At 57.4% G+C, this 19,243-nt stretch overlaps 1 protein-coding gene across 1 annotated transcript in view; it reads left to right on the plus strand.

Moving 5' to 3' along the window:
- The first annotated feature begins 3,410 nt into the window (after positions 1-3,410).
- The window catches only part of TNRC18 (trinucleotide repeat containing 18), a 39,294-nt gene continuing 23,461 nt past the window's right edge, over positions 3,411-19,243 (plus strand). Inside the window, exons 1-13 of the mRNA XM_086472822.1 lie at positions 3,411-3,536; positions 4,762-4,843; positions 5,335-5,460; positions 5,895-7,697; positions 10,916-11,018; positions 11,445-11,650; positions 11,860-12,006; positions 12,508-12,692; positions 13,472-13,895; positions 14,392-15,339; positions 15,980-16,155; positions 16,916-17,052; positions 17,517-17,645. Coding sequence (XP_086328948.1) covers positions 3,411-3,536; positions 4,762-4,843; positions 5,335-5,460; positions 5,895-7,697; positions 10,916-11,018; positions 11,445-11,650; positions 11,860-12,006; positions 12,508-12,692; positions 13,472-13,895; positions 14,392-15,339; positions 15,980-16,155; positions 16,916-17,052; positions 17,517-17,645 — 4,592 coding nt within the window. The remainder of the gene's footprint in view (positions 3,537-4,761; positions 4,844-5,334; positions 5,461-5,894; positions 7,698-10,915; positions 11,019-11,444; positions 11,651-11,859; positions 12,007-12,507; positions 12,693-13,471; positions 13,896-14,391; positions 15,340-15,979; positions 16,156-16,915; positions 17,053-17,516; positions 17,646-19,243) is intronic.

Here is a 19,243-nt window from a genome sequence, read left to right on the forward strand (position 1 = left end):
GTTCCCCTCCCTCCCCTGCCGGGGAAAGGGGACTCACGAGAATGTAAGCGTTTATCCATCTGTTTGTGGCGTGGACTGGTGTCCCAGTTGGCTGCCTGCGAGGCAGTGCGAGCTGGACTGGGGAAGAGGTGACTGTGCTCCTGGCCAAGGGCGGCTGCGGCTCCTGCTCCGTGCCAGAGCCCCAGCAGCCAGCTAAGAGCCCGGCTGCAACAGGGCTGCAGATCTCCCTCGAGTGCCCAGAGTTGAAAACATCCCATGGAAATAAACCCAAAGCTTCGCCACTGTGTTTCCCAGCCTCTCTGGGCTCGGACTGGAGGGACCATGGGCCAGGCTTTTTGCCTGAGACCCCTCTGTGGCCACAGCCCCTTGCACAGTGCTGCGTGGTGCCAGCCTGCTTCCTGGCAGTGTGTCCGTCCATCACAGCCCCGGGGAGGATGGGGCGAGATGCTGGCGGTTGGAAATATTTCATAAGTGGCAGAAACCTGTAACAGGCAGATGGGGCCGATGGGGGAGAGTTACTTCACTTCTCCCAGGGCGCCAGAGGCTGCCAGTCTTCCAGTAACGGTGCTGTGTGGCTTCTCCGACAAAGATGGCTTGTGCCCGGGGCTCGGCTTCGGGGGGTGCTTTGCAGCTGGCATCGCACGTGGCTGCCTACTTGCCCATCCAGGCCACCAGGGCTGTCACGCAGCTGCGTCCTGTTGTGTGATTCCCTTTGAGGTGACGGCAGGGACCGGAGAGCCATCCCGGGGCATGAGCAGAGGCTTTGTGGATGCTCCTTCTCCCTGGTGCATCGGTGCTGCCGGCTGGTTTGGGAAACACAGAGCCGGACCAGGAGAGTGAATTCCCCATTGAGCGGTGTCTCTGTGTCGCTCCCGCTTGCTGTCCTTGACCCTTCCTGGGTGCCCAGGTGAGCTGTCACCTCTGTGCCGGGTCGGCAGCCAGCATGGGGATGCTGTGAAGGTGCCAGCCGGTCGCCTGCAGCCGGGCTGGGGCGGAGCAGCTTCCCCAGTGCTGGCACACACACACATCAGGCGTGTAGGCTGGCTCATCGGCCGGAGCCGTGTCCGCGGGGGAGATGGCGATCAGCTCCAGCGTGTCCCCTCGAGCATGTCCCCCTCCCGCCTGGCTCTTTCACAACCCAGGCTTGGCCAACTCATCCAGCTGAGGCTGAATTTCAGGCCTGGGGGCCGAGATGGAGAGAGCCCGCAGGTTAAAAACTGGGTGACCAGCGGCATGCAGCAGCCCACTTTGCTGCGGGCACGTCCACACGCCTTTGCCACCTCGGCCAGGTGATGTTTTCTGGTGGCTCCCTCCTCCCGGGGAGCTTTGGGCAAACCCCGAGCGGGCTGAGCACGTGGGGCCCGTTTCCCTCCTGCTTCCCCCAGCGCGACCTCCGGCCTCCAGACGTTTGGTGTGCGGTTTATGCGGTTGCTGGTATCTCATCTCCCCATCAGTCACATCCCCTCTCGGTGGTGAGTCACCCGGCCATACCTCTTCCCCTGCCCCGCCCCATGCCATTTTGGAGGGCTGAGCGAAGATGAAGATGTTTTCAACTGGGTTGACACATCTGCAGCCGCCAAGTTCCTCTAATAACAGCCCTTAGTGATTTATGTCTCAATCGTGCAGAGCAGGTACGTTTTATCATCTTGGAGCTGGGAAGGAGGGGGATGGGTGTGCATCCCCCCTCCATGCCCATCCACTACACCCGCTGGAGCATCACAGGGGGAGCTGAGCAGGGATGCGCATTTTGGCTGCTGGCTGTCATCTTCCTGCAGGGCTGCAGGGTTAAGGTGGCTTGAGGGACGATCCCTGTGCCCCTTAAACCCTTTTACCCTCCGAGTCGGGCTGCTTTGCATTGTGCCCATGCTGGCCAAGCGCTCCCGTGAGATTCCTGTTGGTGGTACTTTTCCCAGGCGGCCAGAGGCCGTAGCGATGGGCACGCGCGTTTGGCGTGGTGTGGTGGGGAAGGGAAGGTGCGGCAGAGCTGGCCTGGTGCTGGCAGCGCTGCCAACTCGCACCTCCCTGCCTACGCAGTGGTGCCAGCCCGCCTCTGGGCCAGCAGTCGGCTGGAGGAGCGTGGCTCAGCCTGCTGAGACCTGTCGGCGTGTCCCTGGGCGAAGCGGATCTTGCGCTGGTTCAGCAAACGCTCTGGCCCCGGGCAGATGGAGATGGTTGTGGTTTCCCCCTTTCCCCTCCCTTTCTCCTGGCAGAAGCCCATGGTTGGGGTGAGCTGTGCGTTGCTCACTGCGGTAGAGTTTCTCCCCTTGGCATCGCTTTCTGGCACGCAGATCCAAGGAAGGGAGCGACTTGCCCGCGGCTGCCTCCTGCAAATGCAGCTACTTAGTGCACGGAGGAGCAGCTTCACCTCCAGGTCCTGCCTGGGGGAGCAGGGCAGGAAGTTTTGGACTGCCTGTGAGTCCTACACCAGCCCGTCGGCGTTGCTGCTGGAGGGCTGTACGGAGGACGGAATGCTCTGGCAGTGCCTTGAGGTTGGGTTTGCATCGGGTTCATACCCAGGAAGGCTGTGGCTCGGATCCCTCCTCCCTGCCCTGGCTGTAGTTCCTGGCAGGGAACAGACCAGGTAAATACAGGCTGGGCAGCTTCTCTGGGCACTTGGCAAGGGAAATCAGTGTCGCTGGTAAACCTGAGGCTGGGGTTCAGGCGACTCTCTGGTTTTGCTGCTGGTCAGCTGGGTGACGCAGGCAAGTCTTTGCATCTGCCCGTGCCTCAGTTTCTCTACCTGCAAAGTGTTGGGATGTGCCTTGAGCCCCCGTGCTGGACTTATGCCTCTCTCAGGAGCAGTGCTGCTGCCGTGGCTCACGGGAGGCACTGGGGAGGGTTGCCCGGTGCGAGGTGGCTTTGGGGCCTCGCTGATGGCATCAGCCAGGTGACACTGCCCTGCAGCGTCCTGAACCTGTCCCCACCTCGGACTGGAGTGAGGCCACTTGTTGCCACTCTGCTTCAGCACAGTGCCTAGAAAACCTCTGTGACGGCTTGTCTTATATGCTGGGCGGTTGGAGGGGATTTCATCTGCCCTTCGGCCACCGTCATCCCACAGTTCCTCATCCTGTCGTTCTTTCGGCCGACCTTCCCACTCCTCCTCCTGCAGCCCCAGGCTGAGGCTGGATCCCTGTGGCGGGGTGTGATGATGCTGATTGCAGAGGAAGCCCCAGAGCATGTAGGGCTGGAGCTGACCCTGTGTTATCGTTGGGTAGGATAAGACATGGCAGGCAGGGAGCTGCCCCAGTAGGACCAGGAATGTAACTGGTACCAATATGCCTCTTTGAGTACCAGTAGCTTAAGCTGTGTGCAGGTGTCCCTGTGCTGGATGGCAGGGCTGGATCGTATCCCCTTTCTGGAGCTCTGCAGGTGGCTTCATGTCTTTGCACCACGTGCAAGTGGGACTTGCCATGGGCATCTTCACATGGCAGCGTCTGCAGCGTGGGATGTGTGTCGCTGTGAACTCCATGCTGGTACTCTCGCCTGCTGGAGCGGCTGCAGTGGGGATCGAGGTCTGGCTGGAAGGAGGGGCTCACGTGGGGATGTGTGGGGCTGGGGCTGCCAGGCTGGTGTGTCAGGGGGTGCTCCAGGGGGTTTGCCGTGCTGCAACCATATGCTCTGCCAGATGGGACTCTCGTTCCCTCGGAAAGGTGTCGCTCCTGCTCCCGACGCTGGCTCGTCACCAGCCAAGCCCGTCACCAGCCCAGCCGTGCCGGAGCAGCGCAGTGGAGGTGGCATGGCTGAGGCAACCATGCTGTGGAGTGGAGCTGCTCACAGCTAAGCCAGGGTTGGTGCTGCTGGGTGCTACCCAGCGCTCTCCAGCCCTGGAATAAGAAAATATGTTTGGAAATGCTCTAATGTGAAGGTTTTGGGGTTCCCAGGGAGAGGTGTGAATGTATGTGTGTGCTCAGTGCCTTTACAGCACCCTGCACAGGATTAAATAGCAAGGTTTACCTGCTGGGAATGGGCTCTGCGTTGAACTTCATGGGCACAGCAGCTCCCCTGGTCCTGCCGCTGGAAGGTTGGCGTGTGCGGGTGATGCCGCTGGGAGCTGTCGGGTGATGGACCTGGGCCAGGAGCTGTGCGGAGCACCGCGTCGGTGAAGCACATATGCCGGGATGCAAACATGTATGCGAAAGAGATCCTGGCTGTCTAAATAATGTGAAATATTGACTAGCTCTCGCAGATGGTGCTCCACGTGCAGCTCCGGGGACTGAACCTCTCTGGCTCCTCTTGGGTGTTGCTGTGATGTTGTTTTGATCCACTTGGATGCTGGACTTTAGACAAACTTGTTGCTTGGTTGCTTTCAGTGGGATCGTTGGAATTTTGGGGAAGTTGGTGGCTAGCGGGGTCTGAGGGGAAGGGAGGAGGGTTGCAGAGGGCTTGACTGGCTCCTTCAGACTCTCCCGATGGCTTTTACTCATTTTTTTAAACGATGGCACCAACGGGGATGCTGGTTCTCGCAGAGCGTTGGGGTTTGTAGTATTGCACGGGTGCCGTTTGGTGGCAGTGTTGTAGAGGAATTGCCGCCTGTAGCTGAGAGCTTGTGTCACTACCACTGTTATGGTGATCATATTCACTGGTGAAACGCTGATGATGATTATTTACATGAGGACATTGCTGGGGGGCCCACTCCTGGAGGAAGCCCCAGCGTCCAGGACATAATCCAGACCGCTGGCAGCGGGGCCTTGGGGCCACATTGCTTTTGTATCAGCTCGTGGATGGGTGGCAGGTTTTCTGCTCCGTTTTGCCTTCCTCCAGGATAAGGTGCTGGTTTTGGATACGTGGAACTATGCTTTGTGTAAGCTGCCGTGGAAGGTGCTCTCACGTTTTCCCAAAGCCCGTACCTGGTGCTGAGCAGCTGCAGCGGGGACGGGCTGTGTTGGCAAAGCTGTGCTGGCAAAGAGGGCCTTATCGCTGCTCGGGAAGCGTTTTGGGGAGTGCCCTCACCCACAGGTCACCGTACTTGTGATAAAACAGCTTATCGGCCAGGTGGTTTGGTTGTTTAGCTTGCAGATGGAAGGCTCTGCTCAGAAGGCAGCACGCTCCCTTTGCGGCCCGCCGGCTGCGAAGTCGGAGCCCCACAGAGGTGCAAGGAGCCAGCTGGGGGGACCCGCAGTGGGGGGACAGTACCCGAAGCGGGGGCCCCGAGCAGCGCTCCCCACCGTGGGCTGTATGTGGTGTGTGTTGCCGCGTGCGTCCTCGCAAGCCGCCGCTCTTGGCGCGTGAAGGACCGACAGCCACAACAGTCTGTGCTCCTGCGGGGCTCATTCCAAGGCGGCGTGCCGCTTGGGCTGAAACATGTTTCCCTCTTCTGTTTCCCATTTTCTGCAGGCTTTTCCCATCTGCCTAACGGCCTCTACCCGTCGTACATTCCCCTGAGCCACCTCGAGCCACCCAGCGCCGGCAGTCCCCTCCTGGCCCAGCTGGGTCAGCACAGCCTCTTTGAGTCACAGAAAGGTGAGTCTGGCTCCCCGCGCACCCTTCCCCTTGGTCACCCCTGGGTGCTCGTCCTGTCTTTGGGGTTTGCTTGGCTGCTGGATGCTGAGATGTGGAGGGTGAAGAGCAGGAAATCCCTGGGGTTATTATCCAGGGACGTTTCCTAGTCTTAGCAGTACCAAGGTCTTGGATGTGGCTGTGCTGTAGGGAGCCTGGCCAGGTCCCTCCTTGAAGCCCCCATGCGCTGCCGCATCGCCAGGCTCAGTGTGCTGTCCTGCATCCCGCCTGGGCCACGTGGAGGTACCTGCCTGGTCTCCTCTGCCCCAGTTCTTCCTGGCCGTGTCTGAGACACCCTTGCAACCTGTTCCCTCCCGGTTTGCCACCTCTTGCTTGTCTCTGTGTAGGACTGAAGGGATTGGAGGCCCAAGGTAATTTTGTTTGCTTTTGCTCTGCAGATGGGTTCTACCTGTCCGGCCATGCAGGCCAGTCCGCTTTGCACCCACAGCCTCCCCTCTCGAGGACCGCAGGCAACCACACGTCGAGCACTTTGCTCCGGGAGAAGGACCTTGGGCAGCTGCACAAGAGCTCGAAAGAAGGCCTGAAAGACCCCAGCGGGAAGGAGAGGGCATGCCGGAGCGATCTGTCCCTGCCCTTTGCCAAGAAGGAGGGCAAACCGAAGGAGGAGCCCCGGCCCCGCAGCGTGGTAGACCTCACGCAGGACACCAAGCCCGACAGCGACCGGAAAGTGAGCGTGGTGGAGAAGGCGGTGAAGGTCGGCGAGCGTCTCTCGCCGTTCCTGGCTGAGCACATGCCAAATCGGGGCACGAGCAGCGGGGAACCCAAGTCCAAGAACCCCCTGCAGAGCTCTTCGCTCAGCAACTGCAACGGTGGCGGGGACCCGATGCTGAAGGTCCTGGGTGCTGAGCAGGACCGTTGTGCCAAGGATCCCGCTCGGCACGATGAGAACATGAGGCCTTCTGCGCACGCCCACGCCGAGCGGCTGAAGCGGGGGGAGCCCCTCCTGCCCTCTGTGGGTGCTTTGCACGTCTCCTGCAGCTGCCCGTCCCCGCATCCCTCGCAGCCGGGGAAGATGGCGCCGGCCACGACATTCCCTCCGCAGCCCGTCCATTCCAGCATGTACACCATCTTCCCACCGGCCAAGGAGCTGGGGAGGGAGCACAAAGTCATCGCCCCCACCTTCGTGCCTTCGGTCGAAGCCTACGACGAGAGGAGCGGGCCCATCCAAATCGCCTCGCAGGCCCGCGACAACAAGGTGAAGGACAAGGACCTCGGCAAGGTGGGGGTGCTGCAGTCGCCCACGGAACGGTGCCTCACGGACACCTCCCGCACGCTCTTGTCCCAGGACTTTTCTTGCCACAGCGATGCCAAAAGGATGGAGGCTCTGAGGGAGAAAGGCTCGGTGATCAGGGCCAACTCCATGGCGCTGAAGAGACAGGTCACTTCGGAGCCCTTCCTCAACAGGCCGGGGCTGGGCTCTCCGGAGAGCAGGGAGTTCCTGGCCTCCAAAGACTTGCTGAAGCCGAGTCCGGAGGCAGAGCATCGCCCCTGTGAGCGGGAACGCTTCCAGCGATCCAGCTCCAAAGAAGCGGCGAAGGTCTATGGCACTTTGGACTCCTCCCGGCAGCACCTGGACCATGGTCAGCTGAAACCACCTGAGCAGAAGTGGAAACCCTTTGAGATGGGCAACTTTGCCACCACGCAGATGGCGGTGCTGGCTGCGCAGCACAACCACGTCACCCGGGTGGAGGAGGAAGCCAAGAAGGTCTATCTTGACCCCAGTGGCTTGCCACGGTCCTCGGTGGTGGGCTCGCGGGGCGCTGCGGACGTCCTCCACCCCGCCTCCCACGGCGAAGGGTCGGCCATGCAGAGCCTCATCAAGTACAGCGGCAGCTTTGCCAAGGAGACCACGTCCCGGCAGAGCTGCGGCAAGAAGAGCCCCTTCGGTGGCTTGGGCAACGTGAAGTTGGACTCTTCGCAGCTGGGTGCCTCCAAAGTGCAGCAGCTGCTGTTGCAGCAGCCAGCGAAGCAGCTGAAGAGGGACCCCGAGAGACCTGAGAGTGCCAAATCCTTTGGCCGTGAGAGCATCGGCTCCCAAGGCGAGGTGGAGGTGAGGCACTTGCCCGTCGGCATTGCTGTGGCTGTGGCCCGGCAGAAGGACAACAGCAGCAGCAGCAGCAGCAAACTGGGGCCCAGCTTGGCAGACCGGGATCGCTCGCTGTCTCTCAGCAGCATCAAAGGTAGGTTCTCCAGACCTGTCTCAGGAGATCCCTGCAGGATCTGTTCCCTGGGAAGAGCAGCCACCCAGTGTAGGCTATGTGGCGTGAGCTAAGTTTGGCATCCTCAGCTCCCCTTGCCCCTCCTTCCCAGCCAAGGGCACATTGGAAACCACAGTGGGGAGCAAGAGGGAGTCCCCTTTCCCTCCTACGGTCCCCTCTTTCCAACTCTGAGGACAACTCCTCTCCGTGTGTTTGATCCCCGTTAGCAAAGGGAGTGACAGAGAAACCCCTTAATCCACCTTTGTGCTGGTGTTTTTATCTCATGGTTTTGATGTAAGCCATGGTGCTGGCAGGAGGGGGATGGCTCCAGCGGATTTTTTGGTGCTCTGCTTGGCGTGCGTAGCAAGATAACGCCTGCGGGCTGCTCAGCACAGCGAGAGCTTGGCTCTGGCATGCCAAGGAGCGATGCCAAAGCAAGCGGCCAGCGAGGAATGGTTGCCTTTCCATTTTTAGCCTTCGCCTTTCCCATTTTTCTGCCTTTGCCCCCCTCTTCCAGACCTCAGCAGCGAGGGGCAGTTTCTCTCAACCAGCAGCCCTTCTCCCTGTTCCCATCACCTCCCATCGCCCTCCCCACGGCCGGGCGGGAGCCGACCAAGGACCTCGTGGGCAGCACAGGGAGCTGTTTGTTCAGCCGTTCAGTCGTCCCAGACCCTCCCAGCTTGCGTTAAATGTAATTTACTGAGCCGAACTAAAAGGATGCAAACAAGGGTTGAATTCTGGCAGGCCTCCGGGCTCGTTGCTAAGTGATGCAGTTGGCTTTCAGACAGAAAACAAGACTGCTTTTCTCCTCCTCACGCCCCCCAAATGCTGCCCCCCCTTTGTGTGCCAGGAGATATTCGTCTAATAACATTAGCTTGCTTGCGCTGAGTGGACGGTGCTTGAATGTTTAGACCTTTTAAGAAGGAGAAAGCAGGCTTTAGTTGGCTAATCTGTAGTATTTGGCAAGTAAAATGCAAGTATTTAGTGCTGGGCATTGGTTGTCAAGGAAACGGACCTAAGCCTTTCCTCCATGCATAACTGATTGAATTTTTCTATGCGGTCCGTGCGTCATGTTCATATATATAGACAAAATGATCATTCACTGTCTGGACAATCATCGGTCTGTACAGAAAAGGGACCGTCCTGTCGGCAGGGTGGGGGCTAGGCAGGAGTTAGAGGAATAAGAAAGTGCGTGTGTTTGGGTGAGGGATGAGAAGAAGATGATAAGCCCATCTATAAATAGCGAAGCGCAAGTAACGTAGATGGGAGAGGGAGGAGCAGAGATAAAATAACAAAATAATATGTTTCTAATAAAAGGCTGGGGGTGGGTGTCAGCTCACCTTGTGCCAAGGAAGGGAGGCAGGTTGCAAGTTAACCCAGGGCTTGCTCCGAATTGCTGACACCAAAGAGGCAGTTAGGCATTGATTGGGGAAAATAAAGAGGAAAAGGGACTCCAAGGGGGGGAAAACCTGGGCTAGGGGGTGGAAGGGGATTTGTGGGCGAGTGGGGATGCTGGTGGAGAGGCAGGGAGGGGTGCTGGGACTCTGGAGGGATTCGTGAGCCCCTGTGCCTCGTGCCGTGGAGGCTGGGTAGTAAAACTGAGCAATGGAGGCTGCGGGGGGCATCGTTCAGTGAGTCGAGGAGGGGCCGACTGGGGACAGCCACTGCACGTGGTGTCCTGGCGGGCTGCAAGGGCAATGTGGTGACCCTGGGAAGTCCTCCGGGAGGGAGAGGTATGTGCCTGGTTTTAAAGCATCTTTGCTTTCTGCCTGAAGCCCATGGAAGGAGCCTTGGGAGCCAGGAGAGATGTTGTCTTGTTCCTGGATTCCTTCTGACAGTAAAAGCTGAGGGAACTGGAGACTTGACAGCAAAAAACCCATGGGCTGTCCAGGTTTGTGGAAATACACAGTGGAGCCCTCCTTGAAGAGACTGCCTGTCAGCAGAATAGACTTGATGTTCCGAGATGCTTGCCTGTGTGCCAAACCTTATCGAGACGGAGAGGGAGGACCTTGGGAAGGGCTGCTGGGGAGCCAGGGTGCAGCCATGCGAGGCCGTGCTGCGCCGCTGAGCCCTGTGGGGTGCAGAGCATCGCCCAGGCACGGGATGTGCTGGCAGGGGGCACTAAGAGCTGGGGGGGGGGGGGGGGGAAGCAAACACCTTCTTCTTGGCCCTGTTAGACCGTCCAGCTGCTCGCTGCAAGCAGGGCTGGGATATGGGAGCGGATCATATCGCCAAAGCTTAACATGGAGAGAGGCAACAGGGAGTTGGGGAAAAAGTGCATATGCAAGAAAGAAGCTAGGGAAAAAAACAGGGAAAAGCAAGCTTAAAATCAGGCAGCTGGGGTGGAGGCCTTGGATAAAGTAAGGGAAGGTGTCCCCAGTACCTGGTTCTGGCAGGGCCTAGTGAGGCGCTGCCGTTCGCTCCCTAACCTCTCGCAGACGTGGCTGCTACCGTGCCAGGCTGTATTTGCGAGATCTGTTCTGATTTTGGACAAGCTGTTTCTCCAGCCAAACATCCAGCCCCTCTTTTTGGACTCTTGCCCTCATCTACCATATGTGTCCCTGCCTTGCCAGCCCCTTTCATGTTGCATGGCTCGGGTGGGGGGATGCCGGTTCCCGCTAATGGGTTGAATTGCAGAGCGGAGCATGCTGGTTTTGTGAGGGTCCGTAGTGTTGGTTCAGCCTGTTGCAGAAGGGCAGGGATTCGGAGCACACCTAGTGCTCCCAGCTTGGTTTACAAGAGCAGAAGGTGCAGAGATAAAATCCCCCACCTGCAAGATGTGCTAAGCAGGACTGTGTGGTTTGATGCAAGGATTTAGCTGGGCCTCATCTCCTTTTGAGATGGGAAATCTGCCACTGTTCTTCAGCAAAAATGGCCCTGTTGGTCCTGTTCCTCCCAGGCTGGTGGCTGTCCTGTCCTGGGAGACTGGCCTGGCCTGGCGAGTGGGTCCCTTGATGGCTTGGAGACACGAGCCTCAAACCACGTACACCTGAGTGCTACTAAGAGTTGCCTTAGTGAGACTATCTTCATCTCATTGACAGTCTTGCCCAAACTTTTAGGACTTGAACCTGATACAGTCTTGGGGACAGTGGCCTTTGGGTGTGCTGGCTCCCAGGGTACTGCCTCTCCACACCCACCAGAGAGGGGACAGCTTTCCCCAAAGTGTTTCTCGTGTCTGATGGTGCTGGGTTGTCTCTTAGGGCACGGACGGTCAGAAGATGATTGTGGGGACGAGAGGAGCCGCCACCGGGACAGCCACCTCCTGGCAGGGCGCTTGGAACGGGATCAGGAGAAGCTGCTCAGGTGAGGGTTGGAGGGAGATGGGGTCTCTTGCCACAGTGCCACAGGCTGTGCTTGGGGACAGCCTGTCCAGAGAGGGGACAGGGTTGCATTCATCCAGCTGTAGCTGCTGGCACCAGCCTTGCTGGTGTGGTGAGGAGCGCTGGGTGGGGTACCGTGGGGTTATAGACAGATCCTGAATCTGCAGCAGAGCAATCCTGATAGACTGCTGCCAACCCATGCCTGCTCCAAAGGGGTGGGGAGGCGGGATGTTTTGTTCTGGACTTGATGTTAACTACACCCATCACAGCTCTACCTGGGTGTCTGACCCTGGTTGGCGAACACACTCGTTCTGCAGACTAGTCCCTACCCCTGGGCTCCTCCAGCTGCGCAGTAACCTGCAGCACTCAGACCCTCTCTCACTCTCTCTCTTGCTTCCTCCATCACCAGAGAGAGCAAGGAGCTGGCAGATTTTGCCCGGATACACCCGTCCGGCTGTGCCACGAACGGTTTGAACTCCAACCTCATGGTGACGGGAGGCCCAGCCTTGACGGGCTCCGGGCGCTGGTCTGCAGACCCGGCTTCGCACTTGGCTGCCCACCCCTGGCTCCCCAGGACGGGGAGCCCCTCCATGTGGCTGGCTGGCCACCCCTATGGTGAGTGCCCCGGGAGGGAGCAATGTCCGTGGGGTGTCCACACCAATGCAGTCCAGGGAGAGGCGTCGCTCAGTGCCGGCGAGGCTGCTGTCTGATCACAGGGGAAAAGGAAGGTGGTATTTTGGAGCAGTCAAAGGGTAGATGACTTCTCACGTGGGTAGGAGCTGCTTGAATAGTCTGAGTTGTGACTGTGGTATTTCTTCTTCCAGGACTTGGTCACCCTTCCCTGCACCAAGGCATGACTCCAGGCTTCCCCCCTGCCATGGGGGGAGCTCTCCCTTCCGCCTACCAGTTTGCCAGAGACCCACAGTCGGGGCAGCTTGTGGTGATCCCCAGCGAGCACTTGCCACACTTCGGTAAGGATGTGAGCAGGTCCCTGAGGAGCGTGCTTTGACAGCTGTGGAGGAAGCAGGCTTTGGAGAGAGCTAGATAGGAGTGTACACACCCGTGGGGACCAGCAGCCCCAGCTCTAGGGTGGGCCTGAGCTGGCCTCTTGTTAGGTGTGTTTCGGAGATGGAAACGTGTAATCTTTAGCAGTGGCTCTTCATCCCCTGCAGGAGCCCACAGTCCTTGGTTAGGAGAATCTACTCGTGGGCTCAGCCAGGAACAGTCAAACCAAGAGTGTCTAGAGAGCAAAGCAAGTCAGACAGCCCCAGGACTCCTGGGGCGGTGGGAGTGGGGCTGACGAGGGGAAGACGGCATGCCTTCCCCTCTGCATTTCTGGTTGTGTTTCTGCATAGCCCGGTGTTTGGCATCCCCCAGGCTCTGGGACTGAGGCACTTGCCCTGAGCAATCCTGAATCCTCTAGCCATTCCCATCCTCCTGCCTCCCTGACTGCATCTCTGCTCGTTCCCCAGCGGAGTTAATGGACCGGGCACCCCCACTGTGGCCTGCCATGTACCCCCCGACCAGGAGCTCCCTCCAGCACGCTCACCAGCTCCAGCTCCTCTCTCATCAGCAGCTGCTACGGCAGCACGAGCTGTACATCCTGCAGCAGCAAGCGGCCCACGCCATGGAGCTACAGAGGAGTGCCCAGCTTGTGGTATGTTTTCAAGAGCTTCTTGCTTGCTTGGGTGTGAAGTGAGCCTGAAGTTGCAATGTCTGCGGGAAAAAAGCAGCTGTGCCTGTGCTGCAAGTGTGTCTCAAAGGTATGGATGCATTGAGTGATCCTGCCCTGGTCCCTGGGATATGAGGCGTTCAGTGCACCCTGCACAGTTAGGGTGGGTTTTGGAGGGGTTTGGTGTAGAGCCGTTGAGCAGTGCTGTCAGCAGAGCTGCCCAGCAGCAGCGCGACCTTGATTCCTTCCCTAGGGATGTCTCTCCTTAGTTGGGTGGTTTCACCTCTGATTACCACCAAACAGACCTCCTGAGTGGCTCAGAGAAGCAGCTGCAGTATTGGCAGCAGTCACACTGGGTCCTGGAGCCAGCTCCCATTCACCAAACATTTTGGAAGTCGTGAGCTTTCATTTGGGTGTTTTACATCCATTTAATTTTTACAGTGGTCATCTGGTTTTCAGCCTTTGCTTTACATGTGTGCTTGCTAGGCTAGAGGCTTAGAAGTAGGAATGGTTTGCTTTGGTTGCAAGTGGAAGCTGAAAAACCCTTCACGTGACTCCTGGAGCTGGGAATTTGTAAAGAAAGCTGTCACAGATCAGTGTCACCGTACATCAAACTGGTCTTAAAATGGTGTTGCACTGGGTGTGTTTTTTTCCAGTGCATATTGCATAAGACCATGTTTTGGTCTTTCCTAGTGGTAGGTCTGTGCTGCTTTCCAGGAGCAGGTAGAGATGTTGTGCTGAGTTTTGCTCTGTTCTTGGTGCAGGAGAGGTTGAAGGCGAACGAGCAGCGTGCGGATATGGAAGAGAAGGTGACGAAACGGAGCTTGGACAGTGCCAAATCAGGCCTTTCCTCCTCTGCCTCAGGACTGGTGCACCGAAAACCACCTGTGCTGTCTCCCAGCGCCTCCACGTCCTACAGCAAGGCTGTGAGTCCACCTCCCCTCTCTCCCAGGGCCTCACCCGTGTCTGTGCTCAAAGCTGAGGTGATCCAAAAGATGGAGGAGCCACCTTCGCAGCCAGCCTACTCCTACCCCGCCACCCCCAGCTCCCATCCTTCCAGCCCGCCCCCTGCCTCTCCACCCCCTGCCCCTGCCATCCCTCCAAAGGAAGAGGCGCCCGAGACTGTGGAGAAGAAAGAGCTGGAGCTGGAAAAAGAGGCTGCCGGTCCCTACCAGGCCTTGTTCCCAGGTAAGAGAGCCCTGCTTTGGCAGAGTCCCGTTGTGTTTGTGCCTGCCTCCCTTTTTCTCCTTGGCTCTTTCCTGCTTTCATCCCTTCCCCTGGAGAAAACCACGTAGCTCCTCTAAAAGTCAGGGGAGAGGCAAGGACCAGGGGTGGTGTGATGGACTGGGATCGATACCTGGGTCATAGGGGTACCTGGGGCTATAGGCTGTCTTCTTCCCTTGGGTCAAGCCTGGGTTGGTTCCTCCACGGCTGAAGTCTTGGTGGCAGAAGGGTGCAAGAGGTAGATCTCTCTCCAGTTGCAGGAGAGTGCCTCAGGGGTGCAGAAGGGACCTCTGGGGTGCAGCTTGACCGGGAGAGAGGTGCCCAAAGGAGCTACTGCTTAAGAGTAAGAAGAGATGAGAGATGATGGAAGCAAAGGGAACCCATCTCTGTGCCTTAGTGAGAAAGAAGGTGCTTTGGAGGCCCAGCTATTACACAGCCTGTCTCCTCTGATATCTTGCAGAGATCCCCCCAGGATATCCGTTCCAGTCCCTCCCTCCCTCCTTTGGAAGACACTATCCCTACCTCCTCCAGCCCACTGCAGCATCTGATGCAGATGGCCTGGCTCCTGACGTCCCGCTGCCTGCTGAAGGCTCTGAGCACATGGAGCTTTCCCCAGAGGTCAAGCCCATCCACCTGTCTCCGTCCAAAATGCTAGAGCCCATCCAAGCAACAGCAGAAGAGGAGTCCTTGGAAGAGAGGGTGAAGTCAGAGGTGCAGATGGAGGAAAGCCAAGAAGGCATCTGTGAGCAGGACATGGGGGCTCTGAACATCACCACCTCTGCAGCCGTCCCAGTGCAGAACGTGGACAGTTGCAATCTCCTTCTGCATCAAGGCGAAGCCCTGGGTGCTATGGAGCAGGACCAGGAAGACCTCCAGAGCTGCCCACCTCCTTACCAGGTTGTGGCCTGCCCTGCAGAAGCAGAGGCTCCAGCAGAGACTGGGAGTGGAGCGGAAACCTGCTCCATGCACATGGACTATGACGGTTCGCTTGTGCACGCGGAGAACGAGCCGCCTGAGATGGACTTGACGCCCCAGCGGGAGGAGGCCTCTGTAGCCATGGATCTGCAGAGTGCCGATGTGCCCCGGGGGAGGGAGTTTCCCAACCTGCCACCTGAGGAGGGGGAGCAGGGGCCAGAGGTCCCTTCCTACACGGAAGAGGCAATCTCTTGCCAAATCCCAGCTCTGGACATCAAGCCAGGCGACCCGCTGGCTGGGATGAATGCTTTGGTGGCTGCCACAGAAATGCCTCAAGCTTGTTCCTTGTTGACTACGACCAGTGTCACTCCATCCCAGATGAAGGTGGAGGTGTTACCTGACCAGGCCTTGGAGCACTCCTTCCTGCAAGGGATCACTTTGCTGAGCGAAATTGCAGAGATGGAGCTGGAGAAACGGAAGCAAGAAATGCAAAGTAAGTCGTGAATGTGGAGCCTGGCCAGCCTTGGGGCAGGTTGGGTCTCCCTGCGTGTGGTTCCTGCACTCTCTGTGCAGGCAGGGGAGCAGAGGCACAGGTGGGATCTCTTGCAATCTCAGCCAGGCAGCAAGGAGAGCATTGCCCTGGGTTGCAGGAGCGGCTGGTACTTTGGATGGGGTTGGAGCAGGGTTTTTCTTGCAGTAGGCTGAGCTACGTGTGGCTTTTGTACTGGCTCCCCTTCCAAAGGCCCTTGCCATGTCTAGACGGTTCGTGGTATGAGTAGCGGAAACAGAGCCCCACTTGCTGAGGGCTGCCAGGGTAACACCCTTCTGGCAGGCACTGAGTCTACAGTCTGTCGGGGTTTGGCACAAGAGGCCCCAGTAGCTCCAGATGATGCTTTCCAAGAGCTTGGCAGGTCCTGAAAAGATCTCACCTTCCAGTAACTTCCTAAGGCGAGACGTGATGGGAACTGCCAGTTGCACCATGGCTGGGTACAACAGGAGATCTCAAGAGGGTGGCTGGGCGGCTCCTTGAGCTGTCATGGGCCAGAAAGGGACATCAGCCTCTCCTTGTGCCTGCTGGAGGAGCAGGCTTGGAATGTGAACCTCTGTAGCTTTTTTTTTTCTGTCCTTCCCAGCAGGTCCAGAGAGTTTCCCTGTTCGGCCAACGCTGGAGAGTTTGCTGGCTGCCAGCACCCACATGCTCATGGAAGTACTTTCCACCCCCTTTATGGAAAGTCTGAAAACCATCCGGCTGCCTCGAGAGCTGAATCCCAACAAAAAGTACAGCTGGATGCAGAAGAAAGATGAACCCGTAAGTAGCTCTTAGCGTGCCTGAGCCCAAAAAGCCGCAGCGCATCCCCTCACCGCAGCTTGCTCTTCCAGCCCCAGTTTCCACCCGGCTTGTGCTGCCCTTCTGCGTTCCGCAGAGCGAGCCAGTGCTTCCCTCACGTCGCGTACGTAGCTGGGCAGGAGTCAGTGTGGTGCGATTTGGCTCCCTCCCTTGTTGGTGAATCAACACCGTTGAATTGAGCAGGACCCTCGGCAGCCCTAGAAGTGCTGTTCGTAATACAAAGCCAGTAGGAACTCGTATGTTCCTGCTTTGGTGGGGGGGTTTAAATAAATAAAGATATTGGCAGGAGGGTTTTTCTTCGTTCTTTTTTCTTTGCTGGCTCTTCCCCGTGGGAGAGACTGACAAATTATTTTGTACCTAGCAAGTTAAGTGTTCCAAGACAGGGAATATTTTGATCTGTCTGTTTAAATAATGGAAAAGAGACTCCATAGGTGTATTTTATCCTGCAGGTTCTTTCCTGGGGTTGCTCTCCCTCAAAGCTAGTACCATCCCATGCATGAGCCACAGAACATCTTTGCTTGGCTGGTTTGGCTTGGGAACCGCTCCAGAGCTGTGCATGTTGTGGGCAAGGGTGCTCTGCTCCGCTGTAAGCATGGAGGGCTTCCGTGCCAGGCTGCAGATCTTGGCCATTGCAAGGGCACCCCAGTGTGCAGCACCCCAGCCTAGGTGAGGGCCTGGACATGTCCTGACCTTCTTGCCCCCTCTTGCCTCCCCACCCTAGATGTACTCCATCAAGTCGGCCATCGAGAACATGGATGCGATGGAGCTGGACTACAGGATGAGGCTGGCGGAGCTGCAGCGGCGATACAAGGAGAAGCAGCGGGAGCTGGTGAAGCTGCAGCGCCGCAGGGACTCCGAGTAAGTTGCAGGCTGCTCACTCGGTCTTTTTTTTTTTTTCCAGCTGGGCACTTTCACTGCCTCTCGGTCTGGGAGAGAAAACAGCCCTCCATCCCTCCCTGTCCTCTCCTCCTGGTACGGCCCGCCAGAGCTTTGCACAGAGCACTCCTAGGCTATGTGACATGACAACCTGATCACTGGTGAATGCAGCTGGGAGACCGTATTAGAGACAACCTTGGCTTCAGCAGCTCAGTTTAGCAGTTTGGTGACAGGCGAAGGTTCTGGGTTGGCTCCCGTTCTTGCTTGCTTTCTTTTAATTTTTTCCCCTTTTTCTTCTTTTTGGATTTATTTGCTTTATTTTTTTTTTTCCTGTTTGTTTTGCTTTTTGGTTGCAAAATTTGCTTTTGCTTTTTTTTTTTTTCTTTGCCTTTTTTTTTTTTTTTTTGTTGCCTTGGTTAACAGTGAAGCGTGTGGTTTTTTTAAAGGGAAAAGCATGACGAGAAAAGTAGAAGCTTGGCGAGAAGAGGCCCTGGAAGGCCCAGGAAGAGGAAACTTGGATCAAGCGCTCTGTCACCCATTAAGGAGAGAGGGAAGAGTGACAGCAAGAGTGGAAAGTAAGGCTGGAATTTGGGGAAGACGGGAAAATGGCAGGGTCGCTACACCAGGGTCTTACTTGGGGAGAGCATCTCGGATGCAGCGGGGGCTCGCCGTGGCGTTGTGTCGGCAGGCCGGTCCCTGGCAGCAGTGGTGTTGCGGAAGCGTGTGCATTTAACGTGAGTGTGTCCTTACAGTGGGAATACGGTGCCAGGGTCCTCCCTCCCCACTGGTAGAGCACGGGTCTGTAGTGTTGGGTGCAAGCAGGACAGGCTGAGTTGAGCCGTGGTGAGGTGATACGGAGCAGCCAGCTGGGCAGGGACCTGTAGGTGAGCTCTTGGCGTCGGGGAGCGCGTCCTCGTGCGTTTTCAGGAGAGCGGACGGTGCAAGCTGGTGCTGTAGAGCTAGTTGGAGGGATGTTGATGGCAAAAACTGGAAGGACAGGGCTACTCCAGGTTATCTACTTTGCAGGGCCTTTCTGCTGTGTTTCTGCTGTCTTCATCTCTGTTCCCTTAATCAGTGGGAGTTGGTTTCACCTGACCTCTCTCTTTCAAGTGTCTGGATCATCCTCTCTTCTACTTTTTTCTCTTTGGCAAGTCCAGCTGCTCTTGTTTGGATGGCTGGATCTCACCACCGTTGGCCATCTAACCATGCATGGATGGCCAAGTCTCTCCGATGGGAAGGCACCTCCCAGCTGCCTCCCTACGTGCTATGTATTTTTGCAAATATCCTTTCAAGACTACAAATTAGATGCAGGTGCCCAGCTCCCACTGACCATGCGCTTCTGAAAATCTGTCCTCTTGGTGGCTCTGGTTTTGATTGTCACGTTTGGATGGCTGGACAGGCTGGAGGTATCCAGAGGTGGCTGGAGATGCGCATGTGTGCATGCATGGTCGTGTTGCATGTCCCCGCATTACAGGAATGCTTGAGCAGCCCGGTGTGGGAGATGGAGATGCACCCTGAGCCAACGTCCAGGGCTTGAGGTGGTGGTTTAGCTGTGTGTGGAGGTCAGCAGAGAGGATGGAGGGGAGGGGAAATGCCTAAGCTGAAGAGGGTGCCCCGGGTCGGTGGCTTTGTGGTGGTGGTACGACCTGGGCCAGCAGGCTTAGCGTGAAGGAGGCGGCATATTAGAGCTTTTAGTGGAGGCTTGGTGGAGGTCTTGAGGTGTTGACTGATTATCCATCAGGTAGTTACTGGAGACAGCTGGGGAGCAGTGAAAGATGGGCTTATAGTCTCACCTACTTTTTTTTTATTTATTTATTATTACTTATTTAACCTTTCCTTTCCCCCCAAATCCCAAAGCGAGACTGAAGACGTAGATCACAAATGCCTCTCGCAGAGGGGCCAGGCTTGTAAAGCAGATTGCCTGACCTTTGAGCGAGCCAGTCCCTGCAGTGCCCTCGTCGCTGTGTGTCACCTTGTGTGGCGGTTCCTTACCACCTCCTTGCTCATAACCCGAGCAAGTGTCTGAGCAGTGAGGCACCTCCCTGGGTCTCAGGAATCTCTCTCCGCACCTACAGAGTCCATGAAAAGTAGAGGTGGGAAAAGACCTACAGGGCCAGGTCTGCTGTCTGTCCTTTCCTCTGCTGCTCTGTACCAAATCAGGCACTTTTCGGTG

Source organism: Leptosomus discolor, chromosome 14 (genome assembly GCF_034619465.1).
Source record: "Leptosomus discolor isolate bLepDis1 chromosome 14, bLepDis1.hap2, whole genome shotgun sequence".
NCBI classification, from domain to species: Eukaryota; Metazoa; Chordata; class Aves; order Leptosomiformes; family Leptosomidae; genus Leptosomus; species Leptosomus discolor.